The sequence below is a fragment of the Neomonachus schauinslandi genome, chromosome 14 (genome assembly GCF_002201575.2).
Source record: "Neomonachus schauinslandi chromosome 14, ASM220157v2, whole genome shotgun sequence".
Lineage (NCBI taxonomy): Eukaryota > Metazoa > Chordata > Mammalia > Carnivora > Phocidae > Neomonachus > Neomonachus schauinslandi.
In genome coordinates this window covers 89,597,823-89,624,811 of record NC_058416.1, presented here as the reverse complement: position 1 = coordinate 89,624,811, position 26,989 = coordinate 89,597,823, and the positions used below count along the sequence as shown (strand labels likewise).

The 26,989-nt window shown below is 53.2% G+C and overlaps 1 protein-coding gene across 1 annotated transcript in view; it reads right to left on the bottom strand.

The window, feature by feature from the left end:
* Nucleotides 1-1,364: 1,364 nt before the first annotated feature.
* GLT1D1 (glycosyltransferase 1 domain containing 1) overlaps nt 1,365-26,989 on the bottom strand; it is an 81,537-nt gene continuing 55,912 nt past the window's right edge. The window contains exons 10-13 of the mRNA XM_021698543.2: nt 18,085-18,128; nt 16,825-16,945; nt 7,137-7,235; nt 1,365-1,955 (exon numbers count right to left, since the gene is read on the bottom strand). Coding sequence (XP_021554218.1) covers nt 1,794-1,955; nt 7,137-7,235; nt 16,825-16,945; nt 18,085-18,128 — 426 coding nt within the window. The 3' untranslated portion in view covers nt 1,365-1,793. The remainder of the gene's footprint in view (nt 1,956-7,136; nt 7,236-16,824; nt 16,946-18,084; nt 18,129-26,989) is intronic.

Genomic DNA, 26,989 nt, shown 5'->3' with positions numbered 1-26,989 from the left:
TCTACCTGTGTAGACTTGGTCCCTCTTACTATTTCATGGTCAAAGAGTTTAAATGCCACCACCTTTGGAAATCAACTGAGAAGTGAAGTTGCACATCTTGTGGGAGATGAGGGGTTTCCTGAAAGTGATGGACAGGTGCTGGGGAGCGACTTGAACCGTAGGCAGGGTCCCTGGCGGCTTAGAACCAGGTAGCTGGCAAGGGCGAGACAGTCTCCAAAGACCACGGGACAGACGCTGCAGACCAGAGGAAGGGGGAGCTCTGCATAGCACTGACCAAGTCCTGGGCATTGTCTTGCTTGTTATTTACTTGTTGGTGGGAACGTTTTCTTGGCCCTGCACTTAGAGTTTCAATTCTGCCGGCATAAATCAAGTGTGTTAAACATCAGGCGAATTTAACCCGCCTTCTTCATTCTGGATTCACTTTTCAATACAAACTCATCACCTAGCCTCTTCTCAGATGTTCGTTTTCTGTGAAGTTCCGGTCCCTATTCAGACGGACCCTTTAAGGCAGTAGCTGTCCCGTCGGTCTTGGTGGCAGTGTTGGGTCGCTGGACCCAACATCAACCCCGAGAGCTGATGTGACCGGTCGAGGAATGTGGCCGGGCACCAGGATTTTGGGTAGGGAGGCCTTCCGTGTGTCATCCCCACACGGGCCCCCTGACTTTCCAAGAGGACATTGGGTCAGAAGGGAAGTGAGGGTGGGCCGTGGGGAGACACAAGGAGTGGGAAGAAGAAGACACAGTGTCTTCACAGGGAAAATGCATAAAGGGCAACTCTCCGGACACCGTCGAGAGCTATGGATCAGTGACAGGCAGGCAGGTTCAGCTCCAAGCACCGGCTGCCAGGTGAGCCCGCACAGTCTGCTCAGAAAAGCTGAAGATCCCAGGAAGCTGCCCATCCAGCAGGCCCTGTGGCATCACCAACCCGGGGATAGTGGGGAAGGGGCAAGGGTGGAGCTAACCCGAGAGGCAGGCCCAGAAGCCGAGGGGAGGCTGCACCTCTCTGTGGCAAAACACGGCACCCCGTTCTGTGCATTCCCCCGTATTCGGAGGTCACGGTATCTCGGTACTCTCTGGAGACCTACTCCTGGATCATTCAAACCTGGACCTCAGCAAACTGAAACCGGTAACAAAACGTTGAAACATAGAGCTAACTGAGAATGAAACCGGAGCCGTGTACAATGCTGTGGAAAAGCACGGTTTCACGTCTATACTTTGGCATTAACTTGGTGATTGTGCATAAACCCCCTTCAGGAGATGCTCGGGCATCAGTACCTGTGTGTTCAGGGCTGGGACTGGGGTGGGGGGGTTTCTCTTGGATGCTGCTCGCAACATGAACACACAGGGGCTGAGTCCGTGGGCTGACGGCGACACACTTTATTCTGTGGACTCCTTTCTGTGGACACGTTGGACTTCAGTTGCTGGTTTTGAACAATGAGTTACAGGTCATCAGAAGGCAGGTGGGACGTGTCTGTGCTGCGCGGCTTGCCTCTAAGTCCCGTAGCGGCTAACACCGCTCTCTCCCCGCCTCCCCCTGCCCGGCCCCTAGGAGCCCCCCGGAGCCCCCAGGAGCTGATCTGGTAGACACGTCCGGGATGTTCTCTGGAAGCCCTGACAGGTTTTGGATGAGGTTCTGCCTTATAACTGATGTTGTTTATCGATGATTCCATTGAAACTGGCATGATTTGGACCGGACCGGCCCCACTGGCCCAGAACTCTGTCTCTGGTGTTCACCCAGGGCCGTGCGTCCGCGGTGGCCCCAGGTGGGCGCGTGAGAACACCAGGCGAGCGCCCTCACTCGTCGATGCTTCCCTCGAGGGTCTGGACGAGGCTCTGATAGGTGTCTCTTTCCGCCTGCCATGAGTGATACCTTCTCACGTACTCCCTTCCGTTGGCCACAATTTCTTTTTCCAACGCAGGATCACGAACCAGTCTCTTTGCTAATTGAACAAACTCCTGCAAAGAAGGAGGTGGAAGAGAATCGGGTGTAAATAATTGGCCAGCAGGGATTTGCAAACGGCTGTGCCTGGGTTAGCTCCCAGCCTCTCCCTCGTCTGCCTCCTGTGTTCTGGGGACGTGGCCCGTAGGGGGATGAGGTGGGGACAGGACAGTGCACAGCTCTGACCCACGTGGTGGGGACGTTAATGCTCCCGACCGGGTCAAGGAGAAAGCCTCCCACTCTCCTCTCTGCCGAGGGAGGACAGCGGGGTCGGACCAGCCGCACATCATCACCATCAGCAGCAGCATCTGTCACGTGCTTGCTGTTCGGAATCCAGGATGGGGGGATTTAATGATGGGGTTTATGCCCCCTCTCTCCACCGTGTGCCCCGTGGTGGCTCTAAGCGGCGCCCCATGTGAAACACACCACAATTTCCAAATCAAAACGTACGACTAGTCAGGCGAAGCAGGATAAACAAAGCCACAAATAACTTCACATCAGCTCAGATACGAGTTTGCTGCCAAGTGAGTTTTGGCACCAAACTCCCAAAAAATCAAATTGCTTTTCAAGCGCTTTTTGGATTTTGGAATTGCAGAAAGGGACTGGGACTCTGGGCTGTCCCATGAGTCCGTTCTCAAAGAAACTGGAGCAGAGAGAGGTTCAGGGGACGTGCCAGGGTCACAGAGCAAGTGGTCCGCGGCCGAGACAGGACTGCACTCAGACCATTCGGCCCTGGACCCATGTCCCCCTCCTCTGGTCTCGGCAAGCGAAGGCCAGAACGTGAAGGAATGCCGTGAGCGGAGAGCCGGCCCGGAGAAGGCTCCTGGGGGCACAGGAGTGACCACAGCTACGTCGGGGGCCTCAGAGGATCAGAAAGGACGAGCAGAGCCCTCAAGAGATGTGGCAGTAAATCTGCCATGAAGTCATCCTGGCCGTGCCTCAGGGACACGGGACGGACGTGAGGCTTGCTGGCAGAGGTCCTCCAGAGGAGTGGGCTTTGGGAGGCAGACCTGGGGGTCCAGGTGGAGGCCGCCTCCAGCCCCTGCAAAGGCGCTGTCCTGCTGAGGCTGCGTGCGGCCACCTCGGCCCACAAACCCTCAGTGGAGGGGGACGGTCACACCTGGGCTGGTGGCCGCCGTCCTGGTCCGCACGAGTGGCCACACACTGCCCGTTAGAAGCGGGCACAGCTCTCCCTCCCTCAGACCTCAGCCACCAGCCGCGCCTTCACGCGGCTGCAGCTCGCGGCCACGGCTCTCTGGACCGCCAGCTCTGGGAATGGCCCCGACAGGCAGGAGCCCCTAAATGGCCAGTACCCCGGCCATCGGGGCCGTGTGTCCTCCCTGCTCCAGCAGTCACGTGCGCTGAGGAGCACGCTCCACGTCTGGCGTGCGCTGCCCCAGGGGAAAAGCTCACGGTCTCTACGTCCGCGAGAACAAGAGCGCAGATGGATTCACCACCCGTGACAAGCAAGAGGCTACAGAGAGCCCCGTCCGACCGGGAAGGGAACGCGTCCCACCTGCGTGGGTCCTGCAGAAATAGGAGGTTGTCTCCAAATGCTCAACTGTGACGCTTCTTCATTTAATTTGTATGTTGTCGATTTTTCTGTAAAAACAGTGTGTGGCCATCACAGCCTAACTCCAGGAGATGGAGACCGCGGGGACTGCGTCAGCACCGTGCCCACTGCGCTCCTGCGTCCCGTGCACCTCACGGTTCCTGTTTGTCCCCTTCATTCCTCGCAGGCCTGGCACGCGGCGCACTGCGCCCCTCCTGCTCCCCGCACGCTCGCCGTCACGCCCCAGCTTCCTGCGCGGGGCTCTGCTGCCGCAAGGGCCCTTCCCTGCGGGCCCCTCATCCGTCGGGTCCAGCCTCATCCTCGCTGGGCAGAACCTGTGAGAGTCCCAGGAGTCGATCCCTATGACATCTGCCGGGGGTGGTGCCCGTGGTGCTCGGGAAGAGGCTGTGCGGCCCTATCCCAGAGCCCCCTGCCTGGCCCCCAAACCCCACGCGCGGCTTGGACTCTTTCCCTACCAGCTTCCACCTCCAGGACCTTGCTCAGTGCCTGCCGTGTAGCAGGGCCTCAGGGAAAGTTCTCTAACTCACCTGGTGCATGCGGGACCCGGTCCCCTGCCCCGTCTTGCAGAGACAGAACCCACTACGCTTGTCCTGTCGCACGAAGCCCAGACTCCTCTTTCTGGCTGGTGAGACTCTGCACTCCCGAGACGCCTGAGGACCCCTAGCCTTCTCTTGTGTCTGGAGGGCAAGACGTGGTCCCCAGCTAGGAATACGCCACCTCGGACACGACCTCGCTGGGAATGTCACTGCCATGTGACAGTCCCATCCCTCACTCACTCAGAGAGGGGACAGGCCTTGTCCAGAGCAGATGTCTAACGGGTAGCCGCCCAGCAGATCTTCCCCTGGATGGTTGGATGGTTGGAAGGCCCACAGAGCGTCTAAACTAACAGCCGACTGAATTATCAACGTTTACAAATGGGTACAATCCAAGTATAATTTGGGAATTCCAGCCCCTCTTCAAACACAGCAAGGGCTGTGACTCGGGCCTGTGGGCCCAGGGCGGCCGGCAATGGGCCCTGTGCGGGCCCCTTGTTCACCCGGGGCACGTGGTCTCCCCCGCGGGCCCCAGACACGAGAGCACGAGCCGCCTGGCCTCGCGGGAGCCTCTCTCAAACCCACTTCTTCTCTGTTCTCCCCCCACACCCCCGACAGCCACACGGACTTACCACACGCCTCTTCCCTCAAGACCTCCCTCCTGCTGTCGGGGCTGACCAAGGCACTAATGGTATTAGCCTTGGTCTTTCACCTTCTGTGGCCAGACTCGGAGCTGCCAGGAGCCCCGGGAGACAGCGCCTGCACACACAGCTAGCTTGGCCATGAACCTGAACCTGACAGCCAGAAGGCGTGGGCCCTCAGGACACCACACGTGGGCAGCAGCCTGTCCCCCGACCGCACCTATGATGCACAGGTTGTCAAGACGGGGCCACGGGGTGCCAGAGGCACCGGGAAGGGGACAGGGAGCGAGGGCCCAGGCGCGGACTGCCACAGAGTAGGGACTATGCTCCCAGAGGGAAGGTCAGGACTCTGCCCCCGCTGTTGGTTTAGTTTTATACAAAGGTTCACAAAATAAGAGGATAAGGGATGCCCTTTGACAACCACTGAGGTCCTTCAGGCAAAGCCTGTGTGAGGTTTGCTGTTTCGAAGGGAAGTCGGGGGGTGGGTCTGGCGGGTGTGAGCGACCGGCGACCTCCCCGCTTCCTATCCGGTTTCTCTGTCGTCTCCATCAGGGACGGAGAGCTCACGCTGAGCTGCCGACTCCAGATCCGCCTCGGACGGCAGCGCATTCACGGTTTACACGCGTGCATCACCCCGGGTAGCAGGTGAAATGCTGCTCCGGTCCAGATCTGAACTCAACCTTCCACACTCTGGCAGCCAGCCAGCGGTTTGTGCACCTGAGCCCCTCGTTCGCGGTGACTCTAACCACGTGGCCGGCTTATTTAAAATGCATTTTGTTTTGGAGGCAGGCTTCCCACCTGCGCTCCGTCGAGTCCGGTCGTGAGCGTAAAGAAGACAAAACAAAGCCACCTGTGACAGCCGCGTCTAGCGCACTTCTCAGAGTGTGTTAAAAGACGCAGCCTCCCCCCATGTGAAATCTAAAGTGTTCTTTTTTTTAAACATCCTTTGTGACACCAACGTTCATGTTTTAGAATCAAAGTAAGTCCCTGACTTTGTGTGGCACAGCGCCGTGTCTGGGAGCAGGGGGACGCGACCCTGTCGGGGCCGGGGTGGCACTCGTTGGCAAGTGTCAGAAGGACTCCCCTGCCGGACACTCTGTAAGACCGCCAGCGTGCTTCTGTCCTCGTGCTCAGACTCCTGGGCAAAGTCAGAGCCTCTGGAGTTGAGCTACAAAATAAACAGACGCCGTGTTTGGGGAGGTGAAAATAAAATCTCTGCCAGGGCGGAGGCAACACTGTCTGGCCTAAAAGCTTGGCGGTGTTGATTTCCAGGCTTCCAGAAGGCGGCAAAAAGCAATAAGCCTTTGGAGAAGAAGACAATAACTGCTGTCTGCTCTTCCGGTCCTGATCCTCTCCGGCTCACGGGCGTTGCTGCCAAAAGGGAAGGGTTAGCGGCCGGGTGCCTTTGGCTGGACAGTCACACGGGAGCCAGCGCCCCGGGCCGCAGGGAAAAGAGGTGAGCATGGTCATAGCAAGAGAAAGGGAAAGCTGTCTCGGATTAAGCGTCCGCTGCAGGAAATGTGAAAACTGAATTTTCAATTATTTGACTCGACTATAATTTTTAAGTATAAATCCCTATATTCTTGAATATAACATCTGCTCTAATAAAGGTGCTGGTAGACAGCACCTAATTTTTAAAGACTCAAAGGACAAAGCTCAGGCCTCAGAGACTTACTTCCTGCCACCGGATGGTAGGTGGCGGCTGTGGCCGTGTCTCTCCCGTGGTGACAGCAGGTCCGGAGCCCCGGCCACGTGCCGTGAACACACACAGCCCTGTGTGTCCCTCCGTCCGCCCCCATCACCCCTCCAGGAGGCAGCAGGGATGATGAGCTCCACTTGTCCAGGAGAAAACAGAGCTCAGAGACTCAGGCCAGGCCACACGCCCTGCCCACCGTCCCCAAGGGCCAGCTGCAGGCAGACACACACGGGCCCCCTCCAGACCCCTCCACACACTTCCTGGAGGTCCCCACACACGCGTGTGCCCTGGCCTTGCCCACCCTCCGCTGCACCATCCCATACATTATTTTCAAACACACGTGGATGTGATGCATATGCAGAAGTACTGGCTTATTCTCTACGTTGTGTTGAGGTATCACAATGATCAGATATACGGCAATCTTCTGAAAACCAGTAGGTGTCCTAGAAATCTAAGGTTGTTTCTGAAGAGCACCTGCTTGGAGATCAGAAACCCAAGCATCTCAGAGGTGACCTGACATGCTCAAGGCCATGCCGCTCGTCAGAGGCAGAATCAGGAACAGGAGCAGGTCTTGTGTTTGGGTCTCTGTTCTAGGTTTTTCCAGGTCACACGGCTGTCCCCGTGGCCACAGCCGACATGCTGCACACACGGCTCCCACCCCCGGGAGGCGGCACTGGGCACTGGCCAAGAGATGGGAATGCCGGACTGGTGAGGGAAACGCCGATGGAAACCGTTCCAGACAAACCCTTCCTTACCTGCGGGTCTGAAAACAACAGCCCTGTGACCTCATGCTTCACCACCGCCGCGTTCCCGGGGATGTTCCTGGCCAGCACAGGGACTTCCAAATCCATCGCCTGGGGACGGGAGAGAGAAGACAGGTGGGGGGTGGTGATCAAGAGCTTCTCTGGCGCGATGAGCCCAGGTGGGGAGAGTAACATCTATGCCCGCCGGACCTCGGGCACCTCACCCGATCGAAACATTCCACTTTCAAAGTACATACTGCATTGTAATTACTTACTGTTGCTGGTTCTGGAGAGCTCTATCCCGCAAACTTTGACATGATTACCGCAACAGTACAAAGAAACCCCCTCTCTCCAAATGTGCGCTTGACACTTGTGCAGTGACAGTTTGGAGAACACATCCTTAATTATCCTCATTACTCCCCATGAGTCATTTTCCCCCAGCACAAGCCACGTGAACGGTGCGGGAGGATCGGGCACGTCTCTCTGGCACGCAGACAAGAGTAAGAAGGAGCATGATTTATCATCCCGATTATTCACTAAGCAGGCTTTCCGTTCCCCGTGGCCTGGATCAGCACATGGCATCCACCGCCCAGCACAAACTGGCATCAAGACCTCAAAAGATGCCCGAGAGCCCAGCGGGCAGAGTCGGCCTCACCTCCCCAGCAAGGCAGCATCTCTTTGGTTCTCCTGCGGTTTTGGGGAGCCCGACCTGGAAGGCTCTATTCTGGCCTCCTACATTGAGCCTCCTGGGGCTACTTGGACCTGGGACCACTCACCCCTCCTACGGCAGGTGCCCTTCAGCACATAAGAGGGACATCCCTTTGCAACTTGGTGTCCACGGGCAGGACTGACTGGCTGGCGCCAACAGCAGACCAATAATCTGGCTGTTACTCTACGGAATTGTGTTTTAGGCACTCTGACTCTGCCTGTGGCATCTCCCTTCATGTAATAAACATTCGGTCACGAAGGGGTGACATTCCATTTTCAGAAACGTAAGTTACCCACCTGCAGCCGCAGCCGGAAGCCTGTGACACAGAGGCCTTCCTCTGGCAGGTGCTGCAGCAACAGCCGAGCACCCAGAGCACGGTGTGATGCACAGCAGATGCTCATTCAATGCCGTGGAGCCAACGCCCTGGAAGCATCTATCCTGAATGAATTCCGAGTCAGTGTTGTCCACTGTAGCCACCGTAACCGCCGGCTGTTGTCTCGGTAGGCTCGTCTGGTTTTCTCTTTCTTCTTCCCCTATGTCATCCCAGTCTACTTTGAGTTTAAGATCTAGGCCCTAGAGAATGCAGAGCTGGCAACAGCCCTGCTGTCGGCCCGCCTCTGAGCCTGTTCTGTTCCCACCATCGGGGAAAGTGGGAGAGCTGGTTTGACTCATGGATCAGAGTCCCCGCCGTCCTGCTCCTCGCCAGCCGCCCAGCTGCTTCTCCAGCGCAGCAATCATGGGTCTCTCTGTCAGGCTCTCCTGTTGGTGTTTCAAGCGCACAGAAGGTCTCCAAGTCAGATTTTCCGTTGTCATTTTGTAGGGTCATGTCTGGGATCTTCGAGTGGTCATCACACCTGGGAAGGAGGCACCTCACAGCACAGGGGAAAAGTAACCTGAAATGGCCACATCCCAGCACCAGTCACAAGGGCTTCTGGACTCCTGGGTGGCCCGGGTTCTGACATACTGCAGGTGCAGTCTGGCGTCCTGGAAGACAGCATGGGGCCAGGATCAAGAGGCCTCGGTCTTGAATGAAGATCTCGGTCTTACTCTCTTTGCTCCGGGCCCACACGGTGGCCGTCGCCCTCAGAGTGCAGCACTATCACTTGGAGTGATGAGGAACCCTGACCAGGCCCCCACCGCACCCTGCTCTGCCCCACAATCAGGCATTCGTGAAGTTGCTCCCACGATCCTCCTGGGCCGCCCAGGAGCTGCTGAGGTAGCAAGCGCACTGATGTGGTCCTGGATGTCTCCCTGGGTCCTGGTTGCATCTTTTGGGGAATGAAGGACTAAACTGTCCTCTAGGCAGCACATGAAAAATTCAGATGTCATTTTGCACAAATACCATTATGTGTTTTGTGGCATAAGCTGCCTAGCACATCAGCTACATCAGTCACGAGGTCGTAACGTAACGATGGTGAGTGATGCTGGGAGTCCTATGGCTTGTCTCTTCACTTGTCACACGGTGTACGTTGCTGACTCATTAAACTAGCGCAACACACTGTGATTTCACTTTTAGACATTTGTCAACTAACTGCCGCATCCTCCGCACGAGCGAGACCTTTGAGACTGCCTTGTCACACACCATCTCATGCCAGGGCAGAGCTCAGAAAGAGGGTGATCGACATGTCAGGGTGCTTCTGCTGCAGGCGGCCCCCACAGCATTTTCATACTCAAAGGGTACATTTATCCTCTGATTTTGGATAAGCACCAGTGTATTTGTGAAGAGTCTGTGGCAGACACAGAGATCGAGAGGAGCTGTCTACAGATATAGATGTAGAGATAGACAAATGCGGATTTATGAAACTGACGACCAGAGAATCACAGGACCAGCCAGCCGATCCTGAGAGATAACAGAGTTTAAATCCCTGTCTCAGGCAAAGAAGATCTTATTCTCAGCCCTCGTGTTGCATAGACTCGCTTGTGTATCAGCTCAACCAGTGCTCCCCGAGCACCCATCCTACATGGAAGGCTGCGCACCACGGAGAATTGTCCATTCGTTGTCCACTGTTGGACAAATGTTTGTTATCAACCTGGAAATGGCAGGACGCAGGAGGCTCAGGTGAGGGGAGCAGTTGGTTGAGGGGGGATAGTGAGGTGGTACTGCACAGTAGGGGAGCCTTGCTTGACACAAAAGGCCATAAAAAGGAAACAACGTATCAAACCAAAGGAAGTAGAAGGAAAGCAATAATAGAAGCAGCAATTAATGAAGTAGAAAGCAAAAGCAAAGCAACTGATACATCCAAATAGATTTTCTCCGAAAAAAAAATCAGTGAAATAAAGAAGTCACCAGCAACCCTGATCACGAGAAAGGAGAAAGCAAAACCAGACAGACCGAGGGGGAACAGAGCACTGAAACTCAGAAGAATTTTGCAGTCACAGGAGGATATTTACAGAAGTCTTTGCAAATAAATTTGAAAACCTAGCTGAACTGTGTAGTTACCAGGAAGAATGCTTCTTACCAATTAACCCTGGTAGAAGTAGAAAAGCTTAAACAGATCAATTTCTAGAAGAGAAAGAAGTTATCCGGGAAACCATCTACAACAAAAGGATCATCTCAGACGGTGTCACAAGGGAATTCTGCAAAATCATCAGACTGCATCATCCTACTGCTGCAGGAACTGTTCCAGATAACAGAAAAGGAAAGAAACATTCCAAGTAATTGTTGTGAAATAAGTTCAACAATAATACCAAAGGATGAGATAGAGGGCATGGGAAAGAAAGCCACAGGCCATCCTCATGTCTAACTCTCTCCATAAAAACCTAAAGAAAAGAGTAGCAAACAGAATCCAGCAGCACATAAAAAAATCACGGAAACCAACCATTGCAGTTACTACATTAAACGTGAATGGACTAAACAGCACACTCAAAAGGCAGAAATTGTCAGACTGGGTAAAAATAGCAAGACTCACTGTATTCACTGCCTACAAGAGATACACTTTGGATTCAAAGACACAAAAGTTTGGAAGTAAAAGGATGAGAAAATATACCTGTGAACAGTAACCACAGAGCTGCCCTGGTGATCCTAACACCAGACAAAATGGCCATGAGGACAAGAACTGTTCCTGGAGACAAAGAGGGGCATCTCGTGGTGAGAAAAGGATCAATACATCAGGGAAACATAAAAATTATAAGTGTGCACACACCTAAGGACAGAGCCCCACAGGACCTGAAGCAAAAACTGACAGAATTGAAAGGAGAAACAGGCAATTTAGTCATAATAAGAACTCTCGAAACCCCACTCTCAGTAACTGATAGAACAACTAGACAGACAACCATCAGGGAGACAGAAGCTCTGAACAGCACTAACCCACTTAACCGGACATTTACAGTACACCCCCCAGTGGCTACAGAAGACCCATTCTTCCCAAGTACACACAGTTCCTTCTCCGGGATGCATCATGTGCTAAATCCAAATAAATAAGACAGTATATTCAAAAAGACTGAAGTCATAAAAAGTATGTTCTCTGACCACATTTTTGGGAACCAGGGTATGGCTGTGGAAAAAGGGGATATAAATGTGGAACAGAGGCGGGGACTTACATTTGACATATCATATGAATGCATGTGTACGTGTGTGTCTGTCTGTCAGTCTCAGGGAGAGGTGATGGGGGAGATGGAGCACAGAGGTGAGCATAGGTGAAGGGTCTTCAGCTACTCATTGTACTGTTTTTTTATTTCTCTGGGTTTTAAACTTTTAAGTCAAAATGATGATAATTTCCTTAAAGTGCATGCTCTGAAGCTCTCCTGCTTGGGTCTGAATCCTGGTTCCTTTATACACAGCTGACCCTTGAACAACAGGGGTTTGAACTCTGTGAGTCCAAACCTGCTGGTGGGCTATGAGATGGTGCGGTCACTTTGGAAAACAGTGTGGCTCCTCCTCAGAGGGTTAAACAGAGTTCCCACGGGACCCAGCAACTCCACTCCTGGATACAGACCCAAGAGAAACGGAACCATGTGGCCAAGCAAACACTTGTACACAGATGTTCACAGCATTATTCATCATGGCCAGGAAGTGGACCCAGCCCAGATGTCCACGAACCGGTGAGCAGACGCGTAAGGCAGTGTGTCTGTATGATGGCGTATTTCACAAATACAAAGGAATGAGGTCCAGACGCGTCCTGCAGCATGAAAACATTATGTGGGTGACAGAAGCAGGTCCCAAAAGTCCCCATGTCGTTGGACTCCCTTTATAGGAAATGGGAGGAGGCAGATCTGAACGACAGAGAGTAGACTGGTGTTGGCGTGGGGGGCATGTTGGGGAGAAACAGCGAGTGACTGAGGACGTGTCCAGGATTTCTTTCTGGGGTGATGAAAATTTCCTAAAATTGATAATGCTGAGGGCTCACACATGGGAATGTACTAAAAACCCCTGAATTGCACACTTTGACTGAACTGATGCTTTAAGTGAGTGGACAGATGTATGCTTGTTATGTGAATTACATCTCAATAAGATTGTTGTATTAAAGAAGCATTTTAAAAAGACAGTGCGAAAGACCTCTGAATTTATTCAGAGTGTGTCCTGTAGTCAGGGACAGAAGCCCCAAATCACGGTTTATAAAAGACATGCTCACAGATTGTTTATCAATAAATTTAGTTGCCCAGTAAGTGAATACTCCATTGCTAACATTTTATTGCTACAGTACTAAATCAAATAAAATGTTATATGTAAGTGTGGTGATGTCATAGAACATAAATTGATGAGTTTTTCTTTATCTCGAAAATGTCTTTGTTTTCGGTCTGGTGATAAATTTTCTGGCTTTTTCTTTAATGCCTTGTCTTGGCTGTATGGAAATAGCACTTACTAGAGACCGCCTTCATCGGGGACAAGTGAGGTCGCGCAACACGTGTCCTTGCATGGCGAGTGTCTCCTGCGGGATGGCCGCTGTGGCGGCTTGGGAATGTTTTCTGCGAGAGCCATGCCGTCGCTCCGGGAGGAGGGCGGCTCGCAATCAGGCAGAGCACCAGGCACGGACCGGGAATGTATCTGGTTCTGATCCCTCCAGTAGTACTCCGGCTGTTCTCTCCAGCGGTTCTCTTCCCACACATCGGGAAGGCTTTTCTCGTCGTTCAGGGCCGAGTTCAAGGCCACGCTCCCGCTGCAGGAGCGTGCTCGGGAAACATGGCACCGCAGACGGGGCGGCTGAAACCAGGGAAGGTGCCGCCCCGGTTCCGGAGGCCGTGAGTCCGAGAGTGAGGCTCCGGGCTGTTGCTTCTGAGGGCGTGGGGAAGGATCTGGCCCAGGCCTCCCTCCTCGGCCCGGAGATGCTGCCTTCTTCCTGGGTCTGCGCGCGCCTGTCTGTCCAAATGCCTTCTTCTTACCAGGACACCCCGCACAGTGGCTCGGGGTCCACCCTAATGACTCCTCTTAACGCGACTGCCTCTGTAGAGACCCCGTGTCCAGAAGAGGTCCTGGGAGTTAGGACCTGGACCCTCGGCTCACACTCACCACTGACCAGCACTCCCTCCCCGGTGGCTGACGATGGCCTCGCCTCCCACCCTGTCGCATGGCGCCCCCCTTCGTTTCCTGCCCAGAGCTTATTATGTTCCTTTATGGGTGGCCTCGCTTCCGGTTTCCAGTTCCTTCTTTCTGCTCCAAACAAGGGCGTATATTCCCTAGGATCCAGGACTTTTCTGTGTCCTGCTCACTGCTGTGTCTCCAGAGCCCAGGCCAAAGCCAGCGCACCGCGTGCGCCCAGCACACCCCGGTGGAAGGAAAGAGGGCACAGGTAATGCGATGACTGTTTCCAGGCTCCAGGCTCCGCGTCCCCAAGGCCTGGGGGCGGGGCAAAAGCTACGTAAAGGGGGCCTGATGTCGTGTATTCACAGACAACGCACTCTGAAGTCCTCTCTTCAAAACTAAACTGTCGCTAGGAAAGGAAATGTCTTCAGAAGGAAGAAGCGGGTGGGAAGGCTGTTTTCATACGGCCAAGACACAGCACTCAGGAATCTGATGATTGATTCTTACATCGCTTTCTCAAAGCGTGACGTCACCTCCTTAAAAACAAGCTGCCTGGAAGAAAGGCGAGGTCCCAGGGCCAGACAAGGGCGCAAAGTGGGTCCGGACCAGACCTGGCCCGGCGGCGGCATCTTGTGCTCGACGGCGTAGGGAGATGGGCGCATGTACCCTGCGCACGCTTTCCACCGGTGAACGCAGACAGGGCTCGTGCAGCGCATGGGGGTGGCCAGCAGTCCAGACCTGGGTCCGGGGTTCCGACAGTGAACAGTGTCTGTGCCGAGTTCGGTCCACCCGCATCCGATTTCTCCCCGCGGGAGCTCCTCCACCTGTCATCACCTGATTCCACCTTGAAAGGAAGCTTTGTAGCTCCTGCCCCATTTTCTGCAGAGCTGCCAGAAGATTCCAGAGACCCTGCCTCCCCTCCACGTGCATATCCGCCTCCATATGCAGCTGCCGGGGGCTCCCTCCGGCCAAAGCCGTGAAGCGCGGGCCATGAAGGGTGGTCACCGTCACCTGCATTTACGGAGGGAATTCTGATTTCTGGAATTCCAGATTTTCTCGTGGAGAGGTTTGCTTGGGTTTTCACGGCCTTGACTAGCGCGTGTCCAGTATAGGGACCGCTGCCTGTCAGGTGGGGACGAGGCGGGTCCGAGCGTCCCCTGACACAATGCGCTGCATTCGGATCTTACATTGCCGGGGTTAGAAAGCTTCTCAACGCAGAGGCCCAGGGCATTTGGGGAGCAACTCTTGGATGCAAGAGACAGTCTTGCACCTTGAAAAATACTTCACCTCCCTGCAGGCCTCTCCCCCTCACCCCGCTCTAAATGCCTGTGACACCCTTCTCATTGTGATGCCTCAGAAGGCCCTTCACTCTGTGAAGTGGGAAGGACACAGCCGGGCCACACACCCGACACACTTTGAAACTAGCCACGGCCAAGAGGGCACAGAGTCACAGCTGTGCTCGGAGAGCCCTGCAGGGAGGCTTCAGTCACGAGGGTCTGGGCCCGGAAGCTAAGAGCCGAGAATTCTCCTGTTACTCTTGGCTTTAGAATACGGCCTTCCTTCCCCCTGGGCAGCAGAAACTGACCGGGAGGGTAGCACACGCGTGTGTGTGCGTGTGCACGTGCGTGCGTGTTCCGGGTGGGGGGACTGAGGTAAGAACATACTTTTCTGTATTATTTCAACTTCATTTGATGCAACTCCACAATCAGCCCAAACTGGAAACCACAGATTCGCTGTAGGAATATTCACCCTACTGCCCACACTTCTAGCTCGAGCTTGATTTTTGGAGTTTCTCGGTAAGAGATGTATTTTAGCAAATGAGATTTTTATATGCCTCCATGAGAAAACAAAGCTAATTCTGGGAGGTCGAAAGATCCCTTCCTTCAAAAGTGATATGCGTTCATTCTGTGATTAACCACTTGGGTTATCTGAATGGATTCTAATGAAATGCACCCAGACCACTCCCCTGAAATCAGCTTCATTCAAAACCCTCAACCCAAAGGTTATTTTAGAGTTTGCAAAAGGAGCACAACATCAACATTTAAGACAGTCACATTCGCTAACAGCTGCCTTGCCTTTGAAGGAAATGAGGTTTGACAGCAATTCATCAGCAGTGAGATGCGCTGGGCGCCAGTGATGAAATCATTCCTGAATTCTACTTCACTTCTTCTTGGGAACTTGAGCAAGAAAATGTGTATTTACATACAAAGGAGCAGTTCAGCACCAGCTCAAGGACGGGTGGGGTAAGAACGTGCCTTTCTGAAGCTGTCAGGTGGGGTGCGAAGGCGAAGGGCGCGGCTCCTGTGGCTGAACGACGCCACCCGCCAGCTCAGATGGAGGTCTCCGCCTGAAGACGAGTGGGTCACGGTCCACACTGCACGCTCTGGCATCGAGGCGTGGACGTGCAGCTCGTACCCCTGGCTCCCGGTGTTGCTTTGAGTTTTGCGCTTTGCTTTTTTTTAAAGGAGGCCACAGGAAATATTAGGCATGAGACAACAGTCGGTCCTTCAGTTTAGGGAGGATTATTTTTTTGGGCTGCTTTCATGATTTACTGTGTTGTGTGAAACACTAAATTGTACCTTCTGCCAGCAAGTGCAGTAAATTCAGTTAGTGTCCAAAGGAAGAAATGGATGTTACAAATCGGATGGAAGGATGGCCTCGCTCTAAGCATGCATTTCTCCCCCAGTGAGACAGAACACATGAAACCGCTTCAGAGGCCCAGGGGCGCAACGGCTGGAGCCTCCTTCTCTCGAGCAGGTTGTATCATGAGCTAGTCCCTAATTAGGCACATCTGCCGCGTGCATGGCACGTGTTCAGAGCTGTACGTGACCGCTCGTGACCACACACATGCTGTGACTCGTGACCGAATGTTCTGGGCGAGCTCCGGGACTGAGCACTGGTCTGGACGGAGCGAACGGAGGCCACTCTGTGCCGAGCTTGCTCTTGAAAGGGAGTCCAGCCCGCAAGGATGTGACCACAAAACAAGAGAAAGGAAAGTCCTTTCTGGAGCCAAATGCTAGACGAGGGGATCAGCTCTCCCCTCATGGCCCTGCCCACTCCCTCCCCGTGCACCCGTCACCCCTGCTCCATGGTGCGCGCCCCCCCACCACATGTGCAAGCCCCACCATTGTTGTCCCCTGAATGCTGGGATTATAGAGCATACTGAAAAGGAGGAGAAGAAAATCAAGAGGAAGGAGACTTCTTGCCCAAACACACCTTCATCCCATTTCCTGGCCCCACCTCTTAGAACCGAAGCGCCCTTCCATCTAAGATATTTAGCGGGTCAGAGAGGTGATCTAGTTTCATTTTATTTTGTAGCTGCCAAGGACAAATGGCAAAGAGAAATGAAATGATTTTTTTTTTAAGTCTCAGAACTTAAAAACTACTTCTGAGGTTCCAAAGAAAGGCTGTTTTGCTTTCCAAGGCTCTGAGAGCCTCAGACCTTGATTGACAAGGACACCGCCTCGTAAAGGAGAACAGGAGGGACGTGGCGCTTCCTGGCCCCGCCTCCAGGACTCAGGCTGGGTCATTACCTCCAGAATCGCAGCGGACATGCCCTCAGACACAGAGCTGTTCACCACCGCGAAGCAGTTCTTCAGCGCTGCGTGTAGGTCCTCCTGGGGCATCTCTCCCAGCAGCCGCACCCCAGCCGTCCTGAAACAGGAGCAGGGACAGCTCTTTGCCACTGGGAGTCTTGTGGTGGGGGGGAAGGGGGGGTGGCTGGAGGGAGGACAATAATTCTGCAGATGGAGAAGTCGGCATACGGACGGCACAGTATGGGGAGGGGGGTCTCTGCCCTTCCCCGCCCCTGATGAGCTGCCGCCGCTGTGAATCATGCCCCCCAGGTATCGGAAGTCAAACATAAGGTGCTGGCCACTTTTTCTAATAATGCGACCATTTCTAAAATGATTGTTTAAAAAAATACTAATAGGGACAGTAATGGACATACAATAAACAGAAACAGAAATGCTAAAATGAAGAATACAACAAGCACCCAGGTGTCCACTGCCCGGAGTGGACATATCATACGGGTTTTGTCTTATTTTTTTAATCCAGCAACACTGATTCGTGTCCTCCAACACCCTCTCCACCACTCACATAACTGCCTACGGTTTTACCTGTGAGTGCTCTGAGTCTCTGAGCCGTATAAAGACGCCCACGTATCTATGGGGGTGAAATCAGTACTTCGCAGTCCCCTGTGCTGACGGTGGCCAGTGACATGGAGGGGCCGTCCTGGGGGACCGTGAGGAAACCAACTAAAAGGGGACCCTTCTGGTCCCCACCCTTTCCTGGGTCCCCGCTGAACACTCAGAATGTGCTGGAGGGGCCCTGGGGCCACCTGTCACCCTAAGGATGTGGTCCCGGGCCAGCCACATCTGGCCGCTTCTTACGTGAGCAATTAGCCACGTGTTTCAGCCTGTGTTCTGGAGCGTCTGCAGCGGGCACTACCCAGCACTTGATACCTTAGGTCTTTTAGTTTCTGCCAGTGTGATCAGTGGAAATTACAACTTCAAAGCGGGTTTCATCGGCATTTCCCTGAGCGAGGGAGGATGGGCATCTCCGCTCCCGAGGGCACTGCTCACGCCACCAGCACAGCATCCTTCCTGTCGAGTGCGGGGAGTAAGAGCGCCCGGAGCCCCCGGGATCGTGGGGAGGTTACGCGAGGCGGCGTCCGTGAGTGCCGGGAGCAGAACCTGGGTGCAGGGAGTGCGGCGCAAGCATGGGAATTGGGGTGAGGGGCTGGCCACTGGGCTTCCTCTCCTGCAAAACGCCTGTTCGCTTCTTCCACTCACCTCTTTACTTTGGCTTTTACTTCCCTTGTAAACACTGGGTCGACCTGAAAAGAGACAAAGATAGATTTTAGGAAAAGCCTTTCGTGAGCCTAAGTCTCGAGAGAACGGCCTGTCACGGCCACAGAGACAGACTCAACAACTCAGGAAGGAAAAAGTCAAACCCAACAGGAACTAATACCCCGATTCCCCTACCACATAATATGGGCAGGGAGAGAGGAGCACTGGGGAGGAGCTCAGAGAAATGCACGCGTCCTCCTGTGTGCTGCTGGGCGCGTCCCACGGGAGCCTGCTGCAGCCCCGCGGGCGGTGGGCCAGCCCTCCCCCAACTCAGGCCCAGCCACGGGGCATCCGCTGGCCCCACGGCGCTCCAGCGGAGGAAGGGTCTGCGTGATTCGTTGCAGTGGCGGATGTTGTCATAAAACCTTTGAGGCAGAATGAACTGGAATCCTTAGCAGATGTAAGACAAAGGACCTGACAGAATTAAAATTTTATTTTGACAGGGAGCCTTCCCAGAAACACAATTTCCAAGCCAAGGGCGCGTCCATCAAGCTGATGTGTGGACAAACACACGGGTCCATCCACACAGGGAATATAACTCAGTCCAGGAAGGGATGAAGCGCTGACGCCTCCCACACCGTGGAGGACCCCAGAGAACACGACATTCCGTGCACGAGGCCAGGCACTAAAGGCCACTTACTAGGTGAGTCCATTTCCGTGCAACACCCAGAATGAGCAAATCCGAGGAGAAAGAAGGTCGGTAAGTGATTGCCAGGGACTGGGCGGGGGGGAGTGCAGACAGTGGGGAGTGGCTGCTAACAAGTCTGGGGGCTCTTTGGGGGTGATGAGAATGTACCCGAATTAGGGTGATGGTTGCAAAGCTATGTGAACATACTAAAAAACACTGGATTACATTCTTTAACATGGTGATTTTGATGGCATAGGAATTATATCTCAAAAAAAAAAGAAAAAAAGCCAAGAAAAGTTTTGTAGTTAGTCACAGCCTGGTGTCCTTGAGCCTGGCTCTTCCTCCTGTTTCACATCCGGAGGCACTGTTGTCCTTCGGGACAGGCCCGTGTTTTGTCTCTCTGCACCCTGCCGATCGACACGTTGAAGTAACGCAGAGGTTGAAGGCGGTGTGCCCACCTGCTCTGCAACACCAGTGACTTTTACTGCTTGCAGAGAGGCCTCAGAGTTTTAAGCAGACCCATTCACAGATGTGTAAGGACCAGAAGGAGAGGCGGTACGGACCGAGTGGGGCTCAGGTCGCCCGGCCACCCGCTGGCTCCCGGCTCTGCCTGTGTCGGGGGGCCTCTCTGGGCCTCAGTTCCTTGGCTGCACGGTGAGAGTCGTCACGGGGCCTCGGGGTGGTGGGGAGCATCAGCGCCCGTGACCGCCCGGGACGTGGTCACTGCTTAGGGGCACAGAAGGAAACGTTAAATACCGTTCTGGAAAGAATGCGCGTGAGAGCTCAGATCTCAGCCCTGGAACGGAAAGATCTGTAGGCGTCCCCTCACATGCACGCTGTCCCAGAGACGCTGCCCCATGTCTCCACACCCGGGACCGGCGGTAACGAGCAAGACGCCCCAGGGCCCGGCAGCCGTCACAGTGTCCGCACGGGGACGCTCACACCCTTGACCCTCGGAAGCCAGACTGGAGCACCGGCCTGCGCACATGGCGTGCTCTCGGAGGCACAGGAGGATGTGAGGGGACACTGCCCCGCTGTCACAGGGCTCCCACCCAGATGGAGCCGCAGCGTGCGCTCACCACCTGACTCGCCCAAGTGCACACTCAGCCAGCAGACCGCAGCTCTGCCTGGGCCGTCCCTGCACTGCTGCTGTCATCGATGAGTACACACGGTTCTTCAGTTGATGCCCACGGGACACCACATTCTGGGCACTTCTCAACGATACAGAGGAGGGCTTAAACACATCTTACTGATACAGTGTCTGTCGCCTCGTCCTGTTCTCCCGATGAGCGAGCTGCAAACACAGATTCAATTTCTATTCTCATTCACACTTTAGCGGTAGGTATTAGGAATTACAGAACAAGTCGGCTAATGAATATGACAATAGCCCTATACTTTATCATGCCAACTGAAAAAATGTTGTGCCTTCCAGAAACTTCATTCCAGTTTCTTTTGGCAAGGGAATGCCGCATGTGTGTTGGACCCCAGATCCTTCAAACCACTGGCATTGACTGAGATGCATCCCAAGAAGCTAACACAGCAAATCTGGATGCATAAGGAACACTGAAACTATCCCCAGAAAAAAATGTTTTCAGAGTTTAATGTATTTTAAGAGCAAAGTTACAGGAACAGCACAGGGGACCAATGCACTTGCATGCAGGACCACTCAGGGAGAAAGACTCTATGTGGGTGGGATCCCACGTAGGGTTCAGACGCGGAGAACGCCATTTAGTTGCCGCCCATAAATGATCTGTTTGCTCTAAGAAAATCCAGACGCCTGCATGATCCAGAAACCCTTAGCAGGTTTGTGTATAATTGTTATAAAATTCAGTTGCTGAATTTTCTTGCTGAAGCATTTCGACCTGCACAAATGCTTTACGTCTCCACTTTTATGTTAAAAATTTGCACACAGGAGTGCCTGGGCGGCTCAGTCAGTGAAGCGTCTGCCTTCGGCTCAGGTCATGATCCTGGGGTCCTGGGATTGAGTCCCACATTGGCCTCCTTGCTCAGCGGGGAGCCTGCTTCTCCCTCTGCCTGCCGCTCCCCCTGCTTGTGCTCTTTCTGACAAATAAATAAAATCTTAAAAAAAAAAAACTGGGGTGCCTGGGGGGCCCAGTTGTTCAGCGTCTACCTTCGGCTCAGGTCATGATCCCAGGGTCCTGGGATCGAGTCCTGAATCTGGGTCCCTGCTCGGCGGGGAGTCTGCTTCTCCCTCTGACCCTCCCCACCTCTTGTGTTCTCTCTCTCTCTCAAATAAATAAAATCTTTAAAAAAATAAAAATTTGCACACAAATCAAAGTGATTGCTGCCAAGACCTGATTTCTGCCCCCTGTGTTTCCATTCACAATCACATACTCGGGTACCTTCTGACCCCATGGGGAAAAAATCTAATGTTCAGGACTACCAATAACAAGAAGAGCACCTTTTGTGGGGTTTTTCTGGTTTTTGTTTTTAAGATTTTTTTTTTATTCATTTGAGAGGGGAGAGAGAGAGAGCGTGCACACGAGCTCTGAGCAGGGAGCCCGATGTGGGGCTCGAACCCAGGACCCCGAGATCATGACCTGAGCCGAAGGCAGACGCTTAACCAGCTGAGCCACTCAGGTGCTCCTGGTTTTTTTTTTTTTTTTTTTTTTTGAGAGTGAACTGTTTCTCATCACAGAGGATTCCTGAGTACGTTCTCCACGCGTGGGGCGTGCTAGCCATGTATCTTCAGGCAACATTATTACACACTTGGCGTGGATAGCACACGGGTTGGTGTCTTCCAAGTGGACAACCAGACAGGTCTCACGAGTTGCCTTTTGCAAAGCACCAGCAGCTAAGCCCTGGAAGCTCAGGTCTGTTGGAAGTCCCGGGCAATTCCTGCACCAGAAGTCAGAAGTGAAGTTGGAGCATCCCTTGTGATGAGGACAGTTTCCAGAATGCCCCAGTGCAGGCCTGGAAGGATGAGGTTTCTTCAGCCGCCAGCAGAGAGCGACTGCTTGCACATGGCTTTTGTAGCCGTGCTTTGCTCTGGGTAGACTTCTCAACCCAGCAGACTCTACAAGAACCCTGTTCTGAGGCCTCCTTAACCTGCACCCCCCTCCTTTGGTGGAGCTGGGCCAGCTAGAAGCAATACCAGGGTTAGAGATGGACCCGTGGAGGCTGCAACACACTCCTATTCTCGAAAGATCTTTAAAGGAAAAACTCATACTTCTGGACGATTTGTTGTTTACTGCTATTAAGAGTCAGAATGTATTTGCCACGTACTCTGGACCTAACCTACGCTAAGTTCTCTAAATGCATCAGCTTACTTCTTGCCAGTGATCCTGGTATGACTGCCCCACTTTACCCAAGAGGACAGTGAAGGTCAGAGAGCTCCTGCAGTTTAACCAGGATCACATAGCTAGAACGTGCTGGGCCAGGAGACCGAGTTCTTAAAACCACACTTCACCGCCTCTCTGCTATCCGCTCAGGGATTTTACCAATAGTTCATAAAAAGCCAATGTGGATTACAGAATAACTACCTGCTTATCTGTTTATTTCCCCACGATATCCCGTCTGTAGCTTTCTGTTTCCCTCCCTCTCTGATTGTTGCCATTCTTGCCACCAGGAACGCCCACCTCCGTCCCTAAAACCTATTCATCCCCAGGGCACAGGCCGATGCCACCTCCGTGGGAGACTTTCCCCGATCATTTAAACAAGAAACAACATCTCCTCCCCCACTTTCCTCCCACCTGCTACCAAACGCAGGCCTGCCTTGTCTGCAGCTTGCCCACCTTGCCCCCATATGAGTGCCCCTTTCCCTCCAAGGCCAGGCCCGGTGTCTTGCACACAGTTCTCTGCTCCATTAATATTTGCTAAGTGCGTGGTTTCCAGCTGGCCCTTGCCTTCGTTTCTCATTCCTGATTCTTTCTGTTGAAATGATCTTAAACAATTGAATTGTATTATAACCCCTATCATGAAAAAGCAAACAGCCTAATGAAAGCCTTCTTTTGGCTTTCCATTGTAATTCTCAAATTCACATTTTTTTGATCATTTTTAGACCCCTCATTTTTAATTTTGTTAGCATGCTTCTGCTCTCACAATTAACTATTTAGAGAAAAGTAATTCATCGAGGAAAAATTTAAAAGTCTGCTGAAATACCTAGCATGTTAACTAAAATTCAGCTGAAAGGTATAACAGCTTTCAAGTTGGAAGTAAAACTGCATTAAACTCTTCTGGATTTACCTTCCGCATCAGTTCATTTTCAAATCTCCCAGTGAAGCCAAGTGGAACAAAATACAAGATAAAAAAAGAAGGGTACATTTTTTATGTAATGAAAGCACACGTTATGAAATTTTAAAAAGCAGAAGCATTGCAAGCAACAAAGAAAATTCTCATTTCCTCCCTCTGAGCTTATTTATTTCTGAGCAAAAGATATTGTTTCTACTCCCAAGCTTAAGGAAAATCATCTTTGATCAAAGAAGTTACTGTGGGATGGCATGAAGCTGCCATGCTCAGACCGAATGTTCATGCCACACTCCTTATCAAAGAGCACCAGCAAACGCACCCACTCAAGACCCTCCTAGAAGCAGAAGCCACACGCTTTGCTAAAATGGTTGAACTGAGAGATCAAAGAAGCTTTAATAGAAAACCAAAGCCAGACTCAGACCATCCTGCAGCTAAAGCAGAATCCTGGCGTGTCCGTGCGGAAAGGGAAGACTCACATGGGCGGCTCTTTTCCACGTGACGTCATAGGATGCTGCCTATGAGCCAGGTACCGTCCCAGGCACCGTGCCGATACTCAGCCCCCACCGGCGAGGTGCCACACGTGAGGCAGGTGGCATCGTCTTGGTCATGCCTACTTTGCAGATGGGGAAGCTGAGGCACAGAGAGGCGAGCAGCACCCAGCTGACTCCGGAGTCCGCGCTTGCAACCGCTGCACATGGCCACGCAGAACTACCCTTTGCAGGACACGGATGATGCCACTTGGTCTAAAGGTGTTAACCTACTGGCCAGCCGTGAGCAACAACGAATGATTATATAGATTCCGAATGGGACGGAGATCCCATTTTAAAATGTGCTTCCTAAGAATTGCCACAAAAATAAACCTATGTATGGCATCTAAAAAATAAAACATACACAGCACCAGTGATTTTTCAAGCGACCTGAGAACATTGCGCTACTATTTTATAAATGGTCGCTAGAGTCAGTAGAAGCTGCTCGGTGAGCGGAGTGGTGATATTCAGAAGGGCAGTGTGGTCCCCACCCTCGGGAACAGAGCGTTCCCGGCTAAGACTTGCTGGCCTCTGGAATTCCTGGTCTCCAGCCTCCCAACTATTCTCTTGGTGGCTCTTGTCATCTTGCGTAAGTTGCATTCGCTGGAGTTGGTGTGACGCTTGCAGCCGAGGGGCACCAGCTGAGAGGTGGTTTCTTCTTCGCTGGTATGTCCCGTGTGATGGGGTTCCATGCAGAGAAAGGCCTGGAGGGACCACTTCTGTGTGCCCCACAGTGATTCCCTATTAAGAGACGTTGCACTGTTCCGGACGCCTTAGCTCACCCACTCAATGCAGTTTTGTACTGAGAGGCCAGCACGTGACCTCTGAGGGTGTGTGATTCGTACCTAGAGAGTTTATTCAGCCACTGAGCTTCACAGTTAACAAAGGAGGACACGGAATGAGGAGTGGACATACGTCAGATGCCACAAATAATGGTAACATTCAGGGTGTTCGATCTCTTACATGACACAGTTGTTAAAGCAAGAGTTTCGGTGTGTCCCAAGGTTTGACCTCTGACCCACCTCACAAATCCATTTCCAAATTCTTACCAATAATGTTGTAACAAGGAAGGATTCAAATGCAAGTGTAAATTGTTGGACCCCCCTCCTTGTTTGGTATTCAGACGTGATGTCAGATTGAATCCTTGACCATGAGAGCTGACAGATATCTGGAGATTTTTTTTTTTTTTTAAAGATTTTATTTATTTATTCATGAGAGACAGAGAGAGAGAGAGAGAGAAGCAGAGGGAGAAGCAGGCTCCCAAGGCGCAGGGAGCCCGATGCGGGACTCGATCCCAGGACCCTGGGATCATGACCTGAGCCGAAGGCAGACGCTTAACCGTCTGAGCCACCCAGGCGCCCCTGTTGGGAGATCTTTTAACGGTGAAGGGGAGGGCTGGGTTCAGCGGGAGCATACCTGTCCAGTCCCGGCTGAGCCAGGCCCGCGTCTGAGCAAAGGCTCTTGCTGCAGGAGCTGCCGCTCGCTGGCCTTGGAGGGGACATACATTTAGTGGGACTCTCTCTCTCTCCCTCTCTCTCTCTCACACACACACACACACACACCATCCAGCGTGGCCAAGGCAGTGATTTTCATACTTCAGATTAGGAAGCAAATCATGAAATTGATTTTTGGGTAAAAACAACCTTTTTAAAAATGACATGGAATAGAAGAGCGTCACATAGCAAAGGATGGCACAGGACAGTTTTTTAAAAAGGACCAGAGTTAAGCGGCTAGCTTTTGATCTCGGCTCAGGTCTTGCTCTCAGGGTTGTGAGTTCAAGCACCGTGGTGGGCTCCACGCTGGGCATGGAGCCCGCTTCAAGAACAAGGACCAGAGTGCAGAGCTGCATGAAGCGAGAGAAGCGTTGTCTAGTAAAGCTTGCCTAGTGTGTGTGTGCATGCGTGCGTGCGTGTGCGTTTGCATGCACGTCCTCTGTGCTGGGTTGGTTCTGCCTGCCCCCGTTGGCTGCTCATGCACACACACATCTCAGCTCTCTTCAGAGACGTCCCCCGGTAACTGGGAACTGGCCATGGTGGAAGCTTCTACACCGTGGAAATACGCCAGTTGGGCTTTCGGAAAACAGGGCTCTCCTGCCCTGCTCCCCATGAGCACCGGTTGGTGGACACCCACCAGCAGACCCTGGGTTACCGTTAGGAAGCAAAGAAGCAAACCTTACACACTAGCCTGTCTGAGTTACTGGAGGATCTGAGATTTGTGTCCAGATGCATCCTGGGACACACAGAGTCAAGAAGAAAACAACTTGTCTGAAGGAGTTTGTGACTCGCTGGATTCGATGCTGCCTTATTTAGAAGCCCAAATTATCCTGTTTGCTGAGATGACATCAAGGTTTGGATGGCAGCTTTTTGTTTTCCCCTTAGATTTGATAAAGACCTTTTATGAGGTAGGGATATTGCTATGGCCTCAATGTTGTGTCCTCCACGCCCGAAATGCATAGCCTGAAATCCTAACCCCCAAAGACGGTGTCAGGAGGTGAGGACTTGGGAGGTGAGTGGGTCACGAAGGTGGAGCCCTCGGGAATAGGATCAGTCTTACATGATGGGATCAGGTCTCACAAATGACCCCAGAGAGTGTCCTTGAGGCGGGAAGAGACCTCCCCGGCACCCGCCCACGCCGGCACCTCCATCTCAGCCTTCCAGCCTCCAGGACCAGGAGAAACAAATCTCTGGTGCTGGTCCGCCAGCCCATCCATGAGATTCTGTTGCAGCCACCCAAAGGGACCAGACAGCTATGAACTGGTCAGACCCGAAGCCTTGGCTTCTGTCCTCAGGCCCAGGGAGGGCGTGACGCCGCATTACCCAGACCGGACTGAGGTGTGGAAGACGCTGTCTCCCTTGGCGCTGGAGGAGCCGCAGGTGGACCCCAGGGGGGCACGTCCGCAGCGGGATGTCTGGATGCAGGAACCGCCGCCCCCTCAGTGCTCCTGCCCTGGCCGCAGTCTCTGCCCTCCCCTGCTGCCTGTCCTCCAGCCCGAGCCCAAGGCACAGGCTTCCCTGCACTGAAATTAGGGGGAAAGAGACACATTTCTGTGCCTGCACTCTTCCTTCAAAAGTAGGCAAGCACAGGTTAGAGGAAAGTGATGTGTTCCCATAGCAAGTGGTAGAAAAGCCTGCTTTCCTCTGGGACACGAGCACCAGCCCTCCCTGTTCAGTAGAAGCAACAAAGTAACAGCCGTGTCTCTCCTGGAGACTATGGCTGGAGAAGCCCTCAGCGGGCAGCGGCCGGGGACCCTCCCCGGCTGGCGACAGGCTGAAGGACGGGTCACAGGTGGATCCGGGGCCACCCTCTGGCCGTTGCACCAGCGCCTCCCGGGTCACCATTCCCCAGGGAGGGGGTTGCAGTCACGCGTTCCCTGCTTTTGGTGTGTTCCCGAGCCTCCCGGCAGGTTTCCTTACACGAAATGGATGCAAAGAGCCAGGTGGAGGAAGCGGGTTGTCCTCAGCGCGGGGCCGGCGCACGTTTCTGT